The sequence below is a fragment of the Squalius cephalus genome (genome assembly GCF_949319135.1).
Source record: "Squalius cephalus genome assembly, chromosome: 21".
NCBI classification, from domain to species: domain Eukaryota; kingdom Metazoa; phylum Chordata; class Actinopteri; order Cypriniformes; family Leuciscidae; genus Squalius; species Squalius cephalus.
Genome location: NC_137142.1, coordinates 29,807,063 through 29,824,770, shown reverse-complemented (window position 1 = coordinate 29,824,770; position 17,708 = coordinate 29,807,063). Strand labels below are relative to the sequence as shown.

Sequence of the window (17,708 nt, the reverse complement as noted above, 5' to 3'; positions counted from 1 at the left end):
ATATGCAAAGATGATGTACCTGGATGTTTCAAACCAAAGGGTTTACATTCTTAACAACTCAATCGGGTAAATTAGCAAGAAAATAATGAGCAGTCAAAATACCTGCTTTTTGCAATAAGGCATTTCTATTGAACACTTTCTTTCATGCAGATATTTGTGGTGATCCAGGGTGCTCCATTTTAACGGATGAAAACAGACGTGGTGAAGTGTTATTTCGTTAATATGCAGGTTAGTGTAAGAATATTGGATACACAGATAAGTAAAAAATTAAATTGAATGCATGCATTCATGTTAAACATTTAAAAAAAATTATGAAGTAGAAACCATTTTATTTTACAAGTAGTCTCAATATGTATATTTTACAAATCAAGTTAAGCAAGTGTTAAATTCACACAAAAACGTATTGTGAAAACAAACGGTTAGATTTTTTATATTTTAATAATATAATAAATGCATTTTTTTCTGAAACAGATTTAAAAAATGGTTAGTAATTAAAGGGGTCATGAACTGTTTTTTTTTTTTTTTCATAAAATTGTATGTTCTTTGAGGTTCACTTATAATGTTAGCAAGATTTTCACATAAAAAAAATCCTAATTTAGAAGTAATAAGCTATTTTCCATCCTGTTTTTACCTTCTCTTCGATGGGCATGCCGCATTCAAGACTTTGAAGTAGATGCCCATTGCCCACTGCTATGATTGAGGAGACGTTTTGCATATTAAAGTGCCCCTTTTATGGATTTTTGAAAATGACCTTTCATGTAGTGTGTAATATAGCTCTAGGTGAATGAAAACATCCTGCAAAGTTTTAAATCTGAAAGTGCACTGTAAAGTTATTGTCTTTCAAAAGTAAGAGTCGACTCTGAGTCAATGAAATGAATCGGTTTTCAAACGAGTCTTGACGTTGTGACGTCAAGACGAAACATTAGCATATTGCCCGCCCACTTATTGCACGCGCAGACACCAGGGAAAACTTAAACCTCAAACCAACAGCTGATTCCTGTGGATGCTGGATAGCATCATGTCAAGAAGAAGCTGTGCTCTTCAATGAGACGGTAAAGCCAGTTTTTTCACTGCCCAAGGACGAGCATGTGAAGAATCAGTGGTTAAGATTTATCTTTACCACGATATCACAGCAGTATAATCCTAAACTTTTGCTGTGTTCCCTTTATTTCACTGACGACTGCTTCTCAAATCTCGGAGTTCAATGCAGGATTCGCAAACCGCTTGCTCTTGAAAGATGGTGTTTAAAATACTTAGTTTTGAGTTTTGTATTGTGTAGGTCTCCTGCTAACTGGCTAACTCACATTATTACTGTCTTACTGAAATACTTCTGCTAATCAGCTGTGGGCCACGATTACCTATAACTGTGTCTATTAATGCAGATTGTCTGTCATTCTCACTACTTTGAGGAAAGATTAAGCATGGAGCAAGATTTGTTTTACCAACGTTTATGTTGCATCAGTCATTCACGCTAGAGCTCGGCTAATGTATGCACTGTTTTTGATACAGTTTACACATGTTCACTTCAATAAATTAGAAAAATACTCAGTAAATAAATAAGTTTGTTGATGGACATGCACTTGTTAATGCTGATGGTGAGGAATTACAGTTGCAACATCTCATAATGTACCTCAAACTGAGTAGTGTATAGTGTAGTGTCGTTTCGTTTCAATAAAAGCTGTTTTTGAACTAACGAGGAAGTTTACAGGATATTTTTATAGTACAATGACTAGTCATAAGATCATGACCCCTTGAAAGTTTGTAGATTTAACAGAGTTAAAGATATTAATGCTGAGATTCCATGCAAGCTTTTTTTCTGTTCTCTTCTTCATTCCGGATAGGCTATGCTGCAGCATTCGCTTCAGGACAGCAGGAAGCATGCGGAATAAGGAAAGGGATAGACAGCAGCATACCACAGCGCACGGGGCATCTAGCCCGTCCAGGCCTGGCAGCCCCGGTTCACCTTTCTCCCCTTTAAAGCCTCGGAAACCCTGTTTATGAAATCAATCAAATAAACATCCTGTCGTCCAGCCACACCCCCACAATGGCCGCTGTGTTCCAGCGTCTGATTGGTCCAGAGCACACTGGACCTGAGACTGACAGGAATTTGTTCACCAAATCCACAGGGATGTAAACTCCACATAGTTCAACTATGATTTATTGAATAGTGGCTCCATCCCACTGTGTTCATCAGAACCAAATTCCTGTCAGTCCTAATCCTGAAAAGCAAAAATCCCATTAAGAGTTCTGGTACCTAGTCATTTTTAATTAAAATCCCTATCTACAATAGTTCTTATGTAATGTATGAGAAATATATGAGCACAAAGTCTCTTTATATGTATATACATTGTAATTCTAAGACTTAGACCAGAACTCTTCTGGGCAGTTGTTAGTGTTTATTACACAAAGACATAAGGAGACGTGGCTTTCGTGAAGTCTCCTTTTGCCTTAGTGCTGCACGTTGAACGAAAGACATACCAACGGACACGGGGCATCTAATCCTGGGGCTCCTTGGTCTCCCTTATCCCCTTTGGCCCCCCTGTTGCCTTTCTTGCCCCTCTCCCCCTGCAAACAACAGTGCATTCGGAAAAAAGTCAGACCTCCTAGTCTACCAGCAGTACTTGTAAGAAAAGCACCATCACTAAGAATAACTACAAGACACTCTAAAAGTAGATGTGCTTTTGAACTGAGCTACAATGAGTATTGGGATAATTTAAGGAGGGTAAGTGGAGGGGTTAAGGAGGTCAGCCAGTGTGGTTAGTGTGGGATTTAAAAATATGTTTTTGAAGTATTACTAACTTTGTGTAAAAAATACTGAATGCACATTTACTAAATATTTAAATAAGGTTAAATAAGTCGACTGACTTATGAAAAGGTCATGCTCTTTGGAGCCAAATTTTTAAGCCTCAATTACATATACACTCCCATTCAAAAGTTTGGGGTCAGTAAGATGATTTAATGTTTTTAAAAGAAGACTCGTACGCCCAACCAAGGCGCATCCATTTGATCAAAAATACAGTACAAATAGTAATACTGTGAAATATTATTAGAATTTAAAATAACAGTTTTCTATTTTATTAATATACTGAATTTTGAAATGCAATTCAATGCTGTGATGCAAAGCTGAATTTTCAGCATCATTTCTCCAGTATTCAGTGTCACATGATCTTTCAGAAATCATTCTAGTATGAAACATTTATTATCAACTGTTGAAAGCAGTTGTGTTGCTTAATATTTTTGTGGAAACCATGAAAAAGAACAGCATTTAAAAAATGAAATAGAATGAACTCTTTTGTAACATTATAAATGTTTCTTCACTGGCACGTTTGATCAATTTAACGTGTCCTTGCTGAATAAAGGTAATGGGTTATGATGATGACTGAACATCATTTTTGATCCCTACATCTAAACCTTAGAAGGGAATATATTTGTATTCCTTATTCTTGGCATAAAATGTTGGCTCTAATAAGTAGACAAACTATGATTGATTCCATATAGAACAATGAAATTACATTACAAAGGCTAATGTACAAAAGCTGACGAGGCACTAAAACTGTTTAATCAACATCCCTATTCTATACTAATTAAGACCAGCTTTGCTTTTTAGAGTGTTTCATGATTTATCTTCAAGGCTGCATGCAAAGTTTAAGGGTTCTTTGGAGGAAACTATTACATCTAAGCTATATAAATGGGATCTTTCTATGCTTTAATACAGAGTTCTAACATTCCGAACAGCCCTCATCATTATAGTTATTCTAACACTTAATGGAGGAAGGAAAAATTACATTATGAATCAACATGGAGCTCATTTTCTAATCCTGTTTGACAAATACTGATTCCTTAAGACTGTTTCTGAACTTTTGGCTCACACCAGGAGTCCTAAATACTCTCATCAGGATGTCAGAATGAGCTCTACACCGACATAATGCCATTTCCCACATTGCTTGGTTATGTGCCTTTTCAAAATAGATCCAGATGTGGCTTTCGTGGAACAATAAGAACTCTGTGCATTAGCATAATTGGGAGAAAATCAATGCAGGTTGGTAGGGAGGTAAGTCAAGGATATGAACAAAAGTATAAGAGGTGAGGAAGAGGAGGAGTATTAACCCAGGCTACGACATTAGGATGCAGGAGGAGCAGGAGGAGGCCAGGGAGTGAGAGGGGGACAGAGAGGACGACCCGGCCCGACTCGGCAAAAAGAGCCACGGACACAGGCTAGGGTGCGGGGGGAGGAAAAGGGGATAGGAAGACCTGTGGAAAAAAGAGAGGAAGACAAGGAAAGGACAAGAGTAAAAACAGCACCGTGTCCAAGGGTCCTCCACAGCACCTTCCCACTGAGCTGAGCAGCAGCATGCTGACAGATTTATCAAAACCAGTGAAACCAGTGGAGGATGTTGGGAGGAGCACTGACATGTCCTGACTTTCAAGGTGGGAGACATTCAGTCATTAACTGAGGAAATTAGTGTTAATAGGAGACAGGCATATAGTCTAGGAGGATGAAAGCACAGGAAAAGCACGGAAAAGCATTGGTCAATTCACATGTACTACTTTTTATAATAATAACTCTTAGAACCTTTCAAATTTAGCAGTTTTTATCATAGGTCAGTTTTTGCATTAATCATGCACAAATACGTTTTAAATATACTGCAAATAAATTATTCAAATATATAAATTTCAAATATATTTATATAAAGGACTGACAAATAAACAGTTCTGGAGTAAGATTATATGTTTAAACAATTCTATTATGAATAATTAACATATACAGTGGCATCCAAAAGACTGTTGAACATTTTTGTATATTTAATACATTTTATAAAATAGAAATTCAATTTGACTTACAATTGAATAAATATTTATGTGTGTGTGTGTGTGTGTGCGTGCGTATAAAATCTGATGCTCAATTCAGAATGATTTGAGAAAGATTCACAGAGCATCTTGTGATTCAATGGGAGCAAGGACAACTGAACGATCATGACTGAAAAATAGTGCAGAAATGTACATTTTTCCTCATTATTTGTCATAACGGTTTTGTGTTTTAAATTTGTCAAAATCCTAAGACGTTTATTTCCAGGTTTGTTCATTTTAGATTTTTTATTTTCACAGACTTTTAGACCCCACTGTATATAATATACACATATTTTCTAGCAGTGAGCAGTAGCCATTCTAATTTCTTACACCCAGCATGCTTCTGCTTGTGTCTTTGAAAAAACCTCCATAACAAATACAATTGATAAAGCCGGGCTCTATGGAGGCTTGTTTCTGCCACAGAATAAAAAATAAAAAAGGTAATTGTGACTTTTTATCTCACAATTCTGACTTTTGTGACACACAATTGCGAGTTATAAAGTCATAATTGTGCGATATGAACTAGAGGTGGGAATCTTCAGTCACCTCACGATCCGATCCGATTCCGATTCTGGGAGTCACGATCCGATTCCAGAACGATTCTTTAAGTAATTAAGTAGTCTATTTTTTTATAATTACAAATAAAACATTAAAACAGTTTTATTTTAAGAATTTTAAACTAATATAACTTCAAACCATATAAATAGCAAATAATAAAGAGAAGCATAGAAACAAATGACAAAGAAACAGAAGAGTGCTTTCAGTATTTAAGATTATCTGAACATTTTCCATTCAAGAACTGTGAGTGATTTATTTTCATCATACTTTTGTTTTTTACTTTGACATCTTATTAGACTGAGATATCTTAGATATCTATTTAGCTGCATTCACGCTCGGATCTCTTTTTAAATACAAGTAGTAATGTGGTTTGTCCTCACCGTTTAATCCCTTAAGACATAACTTGCTGTGTTTACGTTCATTTTGCACAAGTATATTAAACCACTAAACACGGAGTCGCACAGCCGCATGCGCGAGCAGTCAACACAAAGCGCGCATCAGCATTTGAAACTGAAAGCAGCCTTCTGTTAGCGAGGTTCATATTTTAAATATATAAGTCCACTGCATTCCAAACCACATAAACGATGACTTCGTAGAGCATTTTTAAGGAGAATATCGACGCGCGAGACAGCACACTTCAAGTGTAACATCAAACATGCGCGTCTCTCACAGCGCATCCTGTACAATGAAGCCTGTGAATGTCCTTATAATTCGTTTCAACCTTACGGAACTTTATTAAATATTATTTTACTGAAGGTACGTGTGTGGGGAATTGTTAGCAAGCAGAAGACGGGTGTTTCTAAAGCAAACTCTGCGTCATCGCACATCTGGTTATAAACTAAGCTCAGAATCGTTGGAGAGAGAATCGCGATGCATCGATGGATCGATTTTTTCTCCCACCACTAATATGAACTCGCAATTCTGCTTATAAAAGTCAGAATTACGAGATTTAAACTCTGAGAAAACAACTCAGACTCGGACTCAGACGAAATTGCGCGTTATAAAGTCAGAATTGTGATTCAGACTTGCAATTCTAACTTTATAACGCACAATTGTGTCTGAGTCCGTGTCTGAGCCCGGCTAAATACTGCATAATAACTGATAATGACAAATTAAATAGCCACGGTTATTTAATAATGAACAGTAGCTAATGCTTAAAGGTTTGGCAGATTCATGCTGGTTTAGAAATATCGTCCATCCCTTTATTTTAAGAAGGTGGACTCATGTTATTGTCCTCCAAAGTCACAATAACATTTTGCAAACAAACTACGATCAAGAAAGCATTTATAATCTTACCCGATTTCCTTTTAATCCCGGTGGTCCTACTAAACCCTGAATGAAAGGGGAGAGACATTAATGATGGACTATTTTTTGTCATTTGAATGCACTTATATGTGGTTTGGAAATATTACAATATTTAAAATGTTAAATTGTGCTCTGGTACAGCACTTACTGGGATGCCTTGAGGCCCAATTGGTCCTGCTACTCCCATATCGCCCTTTTCCCCCTGTACAGTAAAAAAATGCATAGACATTATATTGAACTGTATTACACTGGACTTTATACCTTATAAAAACAGTGAATGTTTTTGACAGGTTGGACAAGGGGATGTTGAATTAGCAGAGCAAACTGTTGCATTACTATCTTGCGTGTGCGTTAAACATGTAATAATTCAACAACTGATCATGAGTTATTCATCACCTAAGTAATAATGCAATTAATTGTGATGTAACCACTAACCATTTCTCCTTTTGGTCCTGCAGGCCCAGACACTCCCGCTGGTCCTATCAGACCCTTTGAACAAAGAAAGTGACATGCGTGAGCTTCAACAGAGGGGATGGTGTTCGGTGAAGAGGTCAGAAAGGGAGAGAAACTAGTCAGTGTTGAGCACCAATAGATCAACAAACTTTTCAGAGTTGAATAAAAGCTATTTTAAACTCTTTATATATGTTTGAAAACAGTCATCTGAGGTCCAAACTCGAAAAAACTCCAAAGTTTGTTGATCTAAAGGGAAATAAACAGACACACAAGTAAATATAACAGCGAATCCATCTTCCATTTTCCTCTCATGACTTGGAGAGGATTCAAGAGAAGGGCTGTTAGACATCTTGCTTTTTCAGGAGACTTGCTTCTCAGCCATTTGTACAGTCGTATGCCATACTGTAATCATTGTTCATGCAGCCGCATCCCATCATGCTCTCTCCTGGTATGACATTACAAGGTCAAAGCTTGTCTTGGAATGAAATAAAGCTCTGAAGCTTGAAGGGAATTAAGCCTTCGAAAGGTCAACAGAGGTCAGGCATGTTCGAGTATATATATATATATATATATAAAGCTGCGACGGCATGAAATGCAAAGGGATTATTCACTGGTAGAGCACTAAGTACGTACTTTTCAAAGAAAGAGAAAGTGCGTTTCAGAGTGAGAGAGCGAGCGAGATGTTTATAAGTGTTTGGTCATGCTCCCCTTCACTCACTCGCGTGTTGACAGGTTGAGAAATAAACTGAGCGCGGTACCTCTGGAAACAGCAAGAGGCAACAGCCAAACAGGCTTAGGGACAAAGTCAAATCAAAGTCATACTCATGCCGATGCAACCTCAATAGAGATCTAAACAAGGCCTTGACCATTAGACAACACAGAAAAGACACAAACGCAGAAGACAAGCAAGCAACAGCTCAAGCAGAGGCACACAGACAGAAAGAGTGAAGCAGGCAGTCTGCGGAGGGGGAAAAGAGAGAGGGAAGGATGGAAATAGAGGGGTGGATGATGGGAACGGGTCTTGCGCCACTCACCACTGGACCAGGCCTGCCGTCTAAACCATGAGCCCCCTGGACAGTGTGTAAAGAGTTACAGAGCGAGAGGAGAGATGGAGGTGGTGGAGAGGGAGGGAGAGGAGAAGTGTGGGGGGAGGAGAGGGTGGGTGAGTGAAGCAGTGACTTGTGTGCCACATAAAAACAACACTAGTTTTGATGGAGGGGTGACATGTTGAAGATGACATGTAAGAGACGGGCAGTAACTCCTTTCAATGTGACTTTAGCTTCTTATTGAGTGACTGCTAGTGAATGCGACTTATACCGGTCCTTAATACAGCATGCTGTTTTCAATCATTCCTTTCAGCTCTATGAAAGGTGATAAAATAACAACAGGTGGGTTTTAAATTCCAGAAGAGATGCTAAAACTAAAAATAATACTTGTAAATAGTTGTTCGATTCCAAAACCTAGTAAGCTGCACTGCCGTCTACTACCTTCTAAGGTGGCATGTTAAAGTGAAGTGCAACCTCATAAGTGACTGAATTGGAACACTATACATAGGCGGCAACACAAATAGCGCTCCAATCTCTGCATAGGAGAGTTGACCTGAAGCTAAAGGCTTGTTCACACCAAGAACAATAAATACAAAGATATCTATAACGATAGCAGACGACGGTATAGTTCTGTTTATTCTAAGCGGTGCGCTGCAGGTTTGTCGTCTGCCGCTTTAAAGCACAGCTCTAGCTCTTTAAAGCAGGATGGATTCTGATTGGCTGTCAATGTTCATCAGCTAGAAAATATTGTTGGCCGTTAAAGTTGTTGTATGGACTCTGCTATTCTTTTATATTTAGGACGATTTTAGAACTGTATCTTGATAAGTTATTTTAGTTTTATTAAGTTATTTTGATGATAGCATTTTGCTACGCTAACAAAAAAATCCAAGGTTATTGGTGCAGCCAAGTGTTTGTGGCAGCCAAGTGTTTGTGGCAGGAGTGTACCTATGATGCCTTAAAATTATGTCTACTGTAGGTAGGCAGCTAACTAGGTTATGGAACAGAGGAGCACACTGGGTAATATTTCATTGTTCATTGTTTCATTGTTTTTTCATATTCTTAAGCAGATTTTTTTTTAAAAAATCTGTACACAATTTAAATTTTACGTAAAATTTACTTGCATAAGGCTCTAATTTCTAATTTTCTTACCACATTGGTAACATTTTTTTGCTTTTCTTAAGAATCAACATTTGTGAGGTTTATGCTAAGATAAAATTAGGTAACTTGGTTTATTTTATTTTTTACTGAGGAAAAAGAAGAAAAGAAAAAACTCATTAAAACAGGGTTTTTTTTTGTTTGTTTTGTTTTTTGCAGTGCATTCTAAAGATTTTCTAGACATTTTCAACACTTTCTCTTATTTTTTTTAAAAGGAGTTACTGTGCCATTGATGATGTGACTAGAACAAGTTTATCAATGACTTTGACACCACAGATATACACCAGAAGTCAGGAAAAGACCCCTGAAATTCACAGTAACATAACCTATAGCATGCTATTTAACGAACAGAGAGGAAACATTTTATAAACAACCACAGAGTATTTTGAAAGTCAGTCAGTTACAGTAATATGAAACCATCAGGAACTCGTTGGTAATCTATTACAATGTGTATAAAACAACGTGACAAGATGATTACATGATGGCACTTGTATATATGATTGCCAAATGTTGAGATCCACTGATTCATGCAATGTGACACTTAGCCATGAACCATGACATCTAGTTAGAGACACATGAAATAGCAGCACAATGATATTTGCAAACCTTACACAAAACATGCGTTTCCATTAATGCTGCACTCAGGAAAGACAAAAATATCTTGGTTCAGCTGACAAGATTGTATGAATATTATCAAATTAATTACTCACTGGTATCACTGATATGACGTACTTCATAAGGATTGATTTGATGAATCGGACAGCTATTTTATCTTACATTGTTATTGCAATGCATGCAAAGCATTAAACACTAGATTAGAAGAATCAGAAATGTACTTACAGGGAGTCCAAGATGGCCCCTGTCTCCTTTATCTCCTTTCTGTCCAGGTGATCCCTTCTCTCCTCTCAAGCCTATTCCTGGCTCTCCCTGACCCAGAAAGAACGTAAAAGATTGAATGTCTTGTTTAACATGTGGCAAGGCACATAACTATTCAAATTAAAGGGATAGTTCACCCAGTCATCATTTACTCACCCTCAAGTTGCTACAAATCTGTATTACTTTCTTTCATAAAACAAGATATTTGGAAGAATATGGGTAACCAAATATTAGGCCCCATTGACTTCCATAGTATTTTTTTTTCTTCATACTATGGAAGTCAATGGGGCCCATCAACTGTTTGGTTTCCCATATTCTTCAAAATATCTTCTTTTGTGTTCAGAAGAAAGAAACTCATACAGGGTTAAAACAACTTGAGTGTGAGTAAATGATGGCAGAATTTTTATTTTTGGGTGAACTATTCCTTTAAGTTAGAATATAAAAGTGACTTGGGCTGGGATACTTACCTTTGGTCCTGACAAACCTGGAGTTCCCTGATAAGCACAAAAAAATAAATATGAGATAGCATTAAAACTCAAACATTTTGAGCTGTTTAAAATGAGTTCCTCTTTATAAATGCACCATCAAATGGAAAAAAAAAAAATTCACTGATGCTCCTTAGGCCCACATATCCATCTGTAATATGTCTGCTGTTATCATAAGCTTTTATGGAGTAGACAATGCCCTCACCATTGGCCCAACTGGCCCTGCAGGTCCTGGAGGCCCAGCAGGCCCATAGACCTAAAACAACACAGATAGGTAAGTCACCATTAAGATATTTAATTCTAAATATTTCGTAACTTTGAAAACCCATAGGCTAAGCTAATATCTATTGAAACTCCATTAAAAACCCCAAAATGTGCAAATCAAATGCTAAAAAATGTGGAACATACCAGCTCTGCTTTATCTCCTTTCTCTCCAAGTTCACCTTTCTGACCCTGAAGACGTTATGAAAAAGCAAAAGGAGAAGGAATACTCAACTTTACCATTCATTCAACAGAATTAAAACTGGCATGATGAAATACACTGCACCCCAAAGTCATGTGATGTCTTTTCAACAATGACGTTTGATTGAGGGGCACCATTGCATACCATTGGGCCTGGCAATCCAATATGGCCAGGGGGCCCTGAAACCCCTTTTTCTCCAGTAGGGCCATCTAAACCCTACAGAATGAGGAAAGAATGTGAAATAGCAATTAAAATGAACAGAAAAGTCAAGTTGGGGGGGACATCCTTAAAAACAAAGTCCACAACCAAGAGACCTTTAAACTCATAACATCCAACAGATAGGACTAATTGTTAGTAAATTGTAGGCTTTTAAGGATGCAATGCTGCCCACTCACCACAAACTATTTCAAAATTCAAAAGCACTCAGGATGATCCCACTTGCTCAAAGAAACAAAACCAAATTTACATGCAAATCGTTTTCTGATTAAGGTCTATTTTCTGGTTAAGCCTTTAATTTGAAAAAGATGTTTACATGCTCCACAATTATTGGAATATTCCAATGTTCTTGCAATTCAGAATATTCCAAACACACAAATACAAATACATTGTCTTCTGGAAATATCGAAGATGCTGTCGTTTTACTGAGTTGCCTATTTTTGTATTTTTTTTTATTGAAATTTCTAGAAAAACAAATATTGGCTTAATTTGGTAATGGCAATCTCTTTAATGAGTGTACATGATGTTTACATCATTTGAATATTATGATAAGTTGCGTAATATCAGAATATTGTTTCATGCAGGGGTTAAATGGCACAAGACCCTTTTGATTATTCAACAGCTCAGGTGTAGTCAGACAGACTTCTTGTGATGGGAAAGCTGGTGCAGTCACTCACAGGTGATCCTGAGGGGCCCATGTCTCCCTTGTCTCCTTTTGGGCCAGGGAAGCCCATGACTCCTCCTTCTCCCCGTGGTCCCTCTAGTCCAGGAGGGCCGATGGGTCCCTGTTCTCCTGGCTTTCCTCTTGGACCCTAAGAAGTAAACAGGTGCAATCACTCAGCATTAGAAAGGATCAAGAGCTGAGTAAATACATCCACCAAAGGACTACTCACAGATTAGAGGCTAAAATAGGTTTCATTTATTGTAAATGTTAATTATTATTTACCTTTTCCCCATCAAGACCAGGGGGACCTGGAAGTCCAACGTCACCCTGAGGGGGAAAAAAAGTGATGTATAATGCAAAAGAACAGGGTGGAGTACAGTGATATGTCGCTTCTTAAAATACTTCCTCAAATCTAATCAGAATTTAGTATGAAATTCTCCCAATGTTATAAATCAAGGATAAAAGAGTTAAGAATGAGAGAAGTTGATCAGCTACCTTCAAACCAGGGGTCCCAGGAAGCCCTGGAGGCCCAGGTAGACCAGGGGCGCCCTAAAATGACAAAAATAGATGCTTGTTCTCCGTTTATCTGTTTATACACCAACCGGCAACAAATAAAGTCGCTGTTTGGATTTAAATAGGCAAATGCTTAAGATTCTATGACTGGATCATTATTTCAGTGATTATTATGTTTCAAGCATCTTATATGTTTGGCAACAGTTCTTCTAACCCTAATTGATGGAGTGTGCAGCTTTTCATTTCTTAAAACAACCATGTAGGAAGACGTTTCATGGCCATATTCCAGGATGACAATGACAAGATTTATCAGGCTCGAATTATAAGGAATGGTTGGATGGAGCTTGAAGAATTATTTTCACACATGAATTGGCACCTCTGAGTCCAGACCTTGACTTCATTGAAAGTCTTTGGGATGTGCTGGAGGAGACTTTACAGAGTGCTGGACTCTTGCATTCTCAATACAAGATCTTGAGCAAAAATGAATGCACCTCTTGATGGAAAAAAACATCACAACATTTATTTCCATCAAGAGGTGCATACATTTTTTATAATTATCCAATCATAGGCTCTTAAGCATTTGCTTATTTAAATCCAAACTGCGAATTTTAAAAAAAATGTTGGCCGGATACTCAAACAAAATGTTATCCAGTTTCCTAACAACACAACAAATACAGAAAAGGCCATTGATGCTTACCACTGAATGCACATTGCGAATATCCTGAAAAACAAAATTAAATGAGTGCTTTCATACATTACAAATGAATCTATTGAAACTTTTACAACAAGGCAGAGAAGGGAATATGCAAATTGACCAAATTATAAATAAAGTAACATTTGTATGCATAAAAAATAAAGACATACATTTTCATTGTTGTTGATTAAAGTTTTTCCTGGCTCCCCGGTCGGACCTGGTGGTCCCTGTTGAGTAATGGGAGAACAATCAATCAATCAATATATAACATTACTTCTGATATCAACCACACAATAAACAAACCATGTGACCTGTTTGCACCATTCTCTATGTCAGTGACAAACCTTACACTGTGCACATGTAAGCCTCTACTCACCCTTGGTCCAGATGGGCCTTCCTGGCCAGTTTCACCCTGCAAGGCAAAATGCATTAATTTGTGCTATTGTTCTCCAAAGACATATTTAAAATATAACAATGATACTAAGTCATCTAGAGTTGCAATGAGCAAGCACTCATTTTGGGTAATAAAATGTCAATTGCTCACCTTTATGCCTTGATCACCTTTCTCACCCTGTGAAAAGACATGCAATAATGAACCTGAAATTCACTTCTTACTAAAAATAAGCAGATTTTGGTAGACTGGGCATGTCATGCCACACAAAGAAAGTAATTTAGCAGCAGATATAAGGCTACTTGGAGCTAGTTGGTGGAGAATGAGGGCTATGTACCTTGGGTCCAGCTTGTCCTGGGGTACCTGGTTCTCCTTTAATACCAGTTCCTGCAGCAATAGACTCGCCTTTTTCTCCCTGGCAATAAATACAAATTTAGGAGTTAACCATGACTTGACTGATTCAAAGATTCAAGGCGCAGCTCTATTTAATGAAGGCGTATAAAACATTCTAGTGTGAGCATCTTGTTCCCATTTGCTTTTGAAGCATTACAGTTAGCGTATTTAATTCACAACAGATGTGGTACTTAAACACAGGGAGCGAGGATAAAGGTGTGGTCACATTAGATTAAATTATTTCAGACACCACAACAAATATGAGCTACAGGATTTGAGGCCACTTTTGTAGGGCTTCTGTTTAGCAGAAACACTAATTTATTAATTTATCACAACTTTTAAAAATGTTAAAACAAACGGTCTTCTTTCATTTGTTGCAACACCGTAAACCATGCAGATGTAATGATTGTTTGTATTTGCATGTGCATAGAAAATAAATGGAACACAAAGTTTAGTTTGACCGTAAATAATAAATCCAGGTGTACAAACACCACTGAGTGCAGACATTCAGCTCACCACTTCACACATGTCTTTCAGAAATGCATGTATAATTAAAGTCAAATCAATGCAATTCACCCAAAAAATAAAACATACAAAAATAAAATGCTGCTATTTTTATTCAGCCTCTTTTTATTACAAACCCACATGGCTTCTTTTTTTCTGTGGAACAAAAAATCTGTGGATTTTTTGAGAAATAGCATTAAAGGCCTCCCCTCCAGATTAAAACATTTTCGGTATTTGAAATAAAGCTGAAATAAAATAAAATATAATTATTAATGAAAAACTTAAAGTATTTTCTTTTAAGTTTTACTACTTTAAAGTTTAACACTATTAAATAGAAAATAGAAATAGAAAAAAAAAAAATTACAATTAAAATTTTTAATAAATACAATCGCAGTACATAAATAATACTAAAGTAACACTTACATTTTTTGAATAAGGTGCATAAGTTGAATGGTCACTGCTTTATTTTGTCATTTTGAATCTTGACAATATCATTAAACTCAAAAGAATGGCCAAAAATCTTAAAAAATTAATCATTGTGTTCCATAAAAAAACCCAAAAAAAACACAGTCATTCAGGTTTGAAACTGCAAAAGCGTGAGTAAAATTCACCCTCAATAATGTCAGAACAAGCACCTATGCAAGACATAGCCACAGCGTGTATTCAGGTGTACCTTGTAGCCCCGTTTTCCAGGGATACCAGAAACACCTGCCTGACCCTTCATAGTGACAGAAACATTTCTTTAAGAATTTCATATGCTCAACATGTGATAAAGATACAGCCACACCAAACCAGGCCTTTACCTTTCGTCCAGGGACGCCTGGGAAACCAGACTCTCCCTGAAGGGTTCAAGATTTCAACATTAGAAAAACAGAGAAAGAGAGAAAAGGAAAACAGTGAGAAAAGACCTAAACATATCCTCAAATGCTGACCTTTGAAAATCAACAAAGGAATCAACATCATATATTTTGCCTGAAAAAGTCATTCTTAATTTCAACTGAAGATTTTTTTCTGTAATTATTTAGCCAAACACTGTTTACATCTATCGTAAACCCCCAATGGTCTATCTCTGTCAGATGTCATAATCTCTATTGAAGCAATTAGAAAGCACATGCTGGAATCAATATTTAGATTGGTATGTCAAAGTTTGTGCTCTCCAGGCACGCAAATAGCTGATCACTAGCAGTGCCGCAATGAGCCACCCCCCTACAATTGGTTTATTATTAATAGTAAAGAACACATGACAGTTATTTAATTCATGTCTGTTATCTCAGACTAATGAGCAGACATGAAGGCAGTGATTTACAGACACAGCTGTGGCTGCATGAGGACACTCAACCCATTGGGGTCGAGGGTGACTGGGGGATCTGACTGCTTGTGGCACAATCCGTCTTTCTCCTGCCATCTCCCTCCTCAAGTCTCAGACGCCACTTTACAGTGTCAGAAGGTGATACGGTTATATGTGACGTGCCTGTATAAATAAGGGATAATGTACATCCAGCCGGTTGTTATCTCAGAATAAACCCCCGACAGGGTGATGAAGACCCCGACGTGAAGCGGTCTTGCAACAGCCTGAAGGGGGTTTATTCTGAGACAACAACCGGCTGGATGTACATTATCCCGCTTATTAAACGGCTACTTGCCACGTAAGTAAATAATTAGACACGAAATATTGATCAGATATTTTATTAGGTGTTCAAACACAAAGCTTCTGCAGAAAGTTCAAACTAGACGGACATTTAAGAGATACGGTACACAGTCATACCACTTATTACACAGCATTTCGCCATATAAATAATTACGGAGATAAGAGATATTGATTTCAGATTAAACTGTTTTAAAATCGTTCCTGTTTGTATCTTATAATCCAACAGTGTACAAAACAATATGGCAGCAGCTGCGTTTGTATGAAACAAGGTGAGCGAGTCCACGATACTGGATGGTGTAATTAAATACCTGCTCACAAAATATTGATTTGACTTGAGTTTTAATATTTTATTTGCTCACCAAATGCAAAACTTACACGAAGAAAAAACGTACCTAGCAAGCGTATAGCGCTGCTGACTTCAGTAACCCGGATGAGCCTGCGTTATCTGTTTTCAGCGGTTGTTATCTGAGAATAACATACCACTGGATGGCACGATTGACCAATCAGAATCAAGTACTCCACAGAGCCGTGTAATAATGAGCTATTAATCGCCTTTTGGTGTGAAAGCAGTTCTACATAAAATCATAACAGATAAGATTGAGCTCTCAAAGGAGCATTTTAGCAATGGAATGCTTCTGGAAGAGCATGCAAGGTTCTGGGAAAAAAGGATAGTTCTTTATAAAAGGCTGGGGATCATGGGTAAAAGGGAATGTGGTTAGATATAGGCTGCAGTAGAAGTGAACTACCTTCACTCCTTGTTTCCCAGGCATTCCAGGCATCCCTAGCTCACCCTGCAAAATCATCAACAATTACTCATCATTTCAATACTTAAGCAGTCGCACATTCACAAGCCAAAACCAAAGACTGCACTCATAACACATGCAAAACACCACTGAAAGACTTTTGCTTCAGCAGATTGTTAGACATGATGACAAACCAGAATTGCCCAGCACATCTGCTCACCACCGTATTGCAAGTTGTGCTCTATGTGCTGGCAGTGTAGGGACTTGTAACGTGTCAAATAGACACATTAATTAAGTAATGTTTTGGTAAATTGTCAACAGTGTAGTGAATCTAGCGATGCATGAAGCACAGCTCACACAGAAGTCACTTTCAAACCAAGCAGCTTTCAGTTGGCCAAAGCACGTGACCAAATCTGTGTTGGGAAATCTTTCGCCCTCAAGCAAAATACCTGATTTCGTGCAGATTTCGACTGCAATGACTATTTCAACAGTGAACAAGAGTAAATGTGACTTTACTTGTTAAATTGAGATTTATGTTCTCAAAATGCTGTTTCAGTGGAATTCAGCATTTCCAATATAAAATATACATTTCCAATGCATTTCTAATGTAAAAGATGACTGTAAGCCAATAACTTCCACTGGAGGAAAGAGATTTTCAGTCAGCTGACAGTGAGGAAAAGTAAGTCAATATTAACACCATACTTTCTATAATAATTAAAGCAACATAGTAATGTGTTGAATTTAAAAGCAAAG

General features: G+C 37.4%; 1 protein-coding gene across 22 annotated transcripts in view; it reads right to left on the bottom strand.

The window, feature by feature from the left end:
* col13a1 (collagen, type XIII, alpha 1) overlaps positions 1–17,708 on the bottom strand; it is a gene marked incomplete at its 5' end in the record, with an annotated part of 107,199 nt that overhangs the window by 8,208 nt on the left and 81,283 nt on the right. For 7 of the 22 annotated variants that reach the window (XM_079854492.1, XM_079854493.1, XM_079854474.1 and 4 more), the window contains 21 exons: positions 2,479–2,565; positions 6,703–6,738; positions 6,860–6,913; positions 7,147–7,200; positions 8,199–8,234; positions 10,206–10,292; positions 10,709–10,735; positions 10,932–10,982; positions 11,135–11,179; positions 11,334–11,405; positions 12,083–12,217; positions 12,352–12,396; positions 12,565–12,618; positions 13,280–13,303; positions 13,447–13,503; positions 13,653–13,688; positions 13,821–13,847; positions 14,005–14,082; positions 15,238–15,282; positions 15,368–15,403; positions 16,959–17,003. In XM_079854492.1, coding sequence (XP_079710618.1) covers positions 2,479–2,565; positions 6,703–6,738; positions 6,860–6,913; positions 7,147–7,200; positions 8,199–8,234; positions 10,206–10,292; positions 10,709–10,735; positions 10,932–10,982; positions 11,135–11,179; positions 11,334–11,405; positions 12,083–12,217; positions 12,352–12,396; positions 12,565–12,618; positions 13,280–13,303; positions 13,447–13,503; positions 13,653–13,688; positions 13,821–13,847; positions 14,005–14,082; positions 15,238–15,282; positions 15,368–15,403; positions 16,959–17,003 — 1,131 coding nt within the window. The remainder of the gene's footprint in view (positions 1–2,478; positions 2,566–6,702; positions 6,739–6,859; positions 6,914–7,146; positions 7,201–8,198; positions 8,235–10,205; positions 10,293–10,708; positions 10,736–10,931; positions 10,983–11,134; positions 11,180–11,333; positions 11,406–12,082; positions 12,218–12,351; positions 12,397–12,564; positions 12,619–13,279; positions 13,304–13,446; positions 13,504–13,652; positions 13,689–13,820; positions 13,848–14,004; positions 14,083–15,237; positions 15,283–15,367; positions 15,404–16,958; positions 17,004–17,708) is intronic. The other 15 variants (XM_079854478.1, XM_079854483.1, XM_079854479.1 and 12 more) reach the window with 9 other exon arrangements.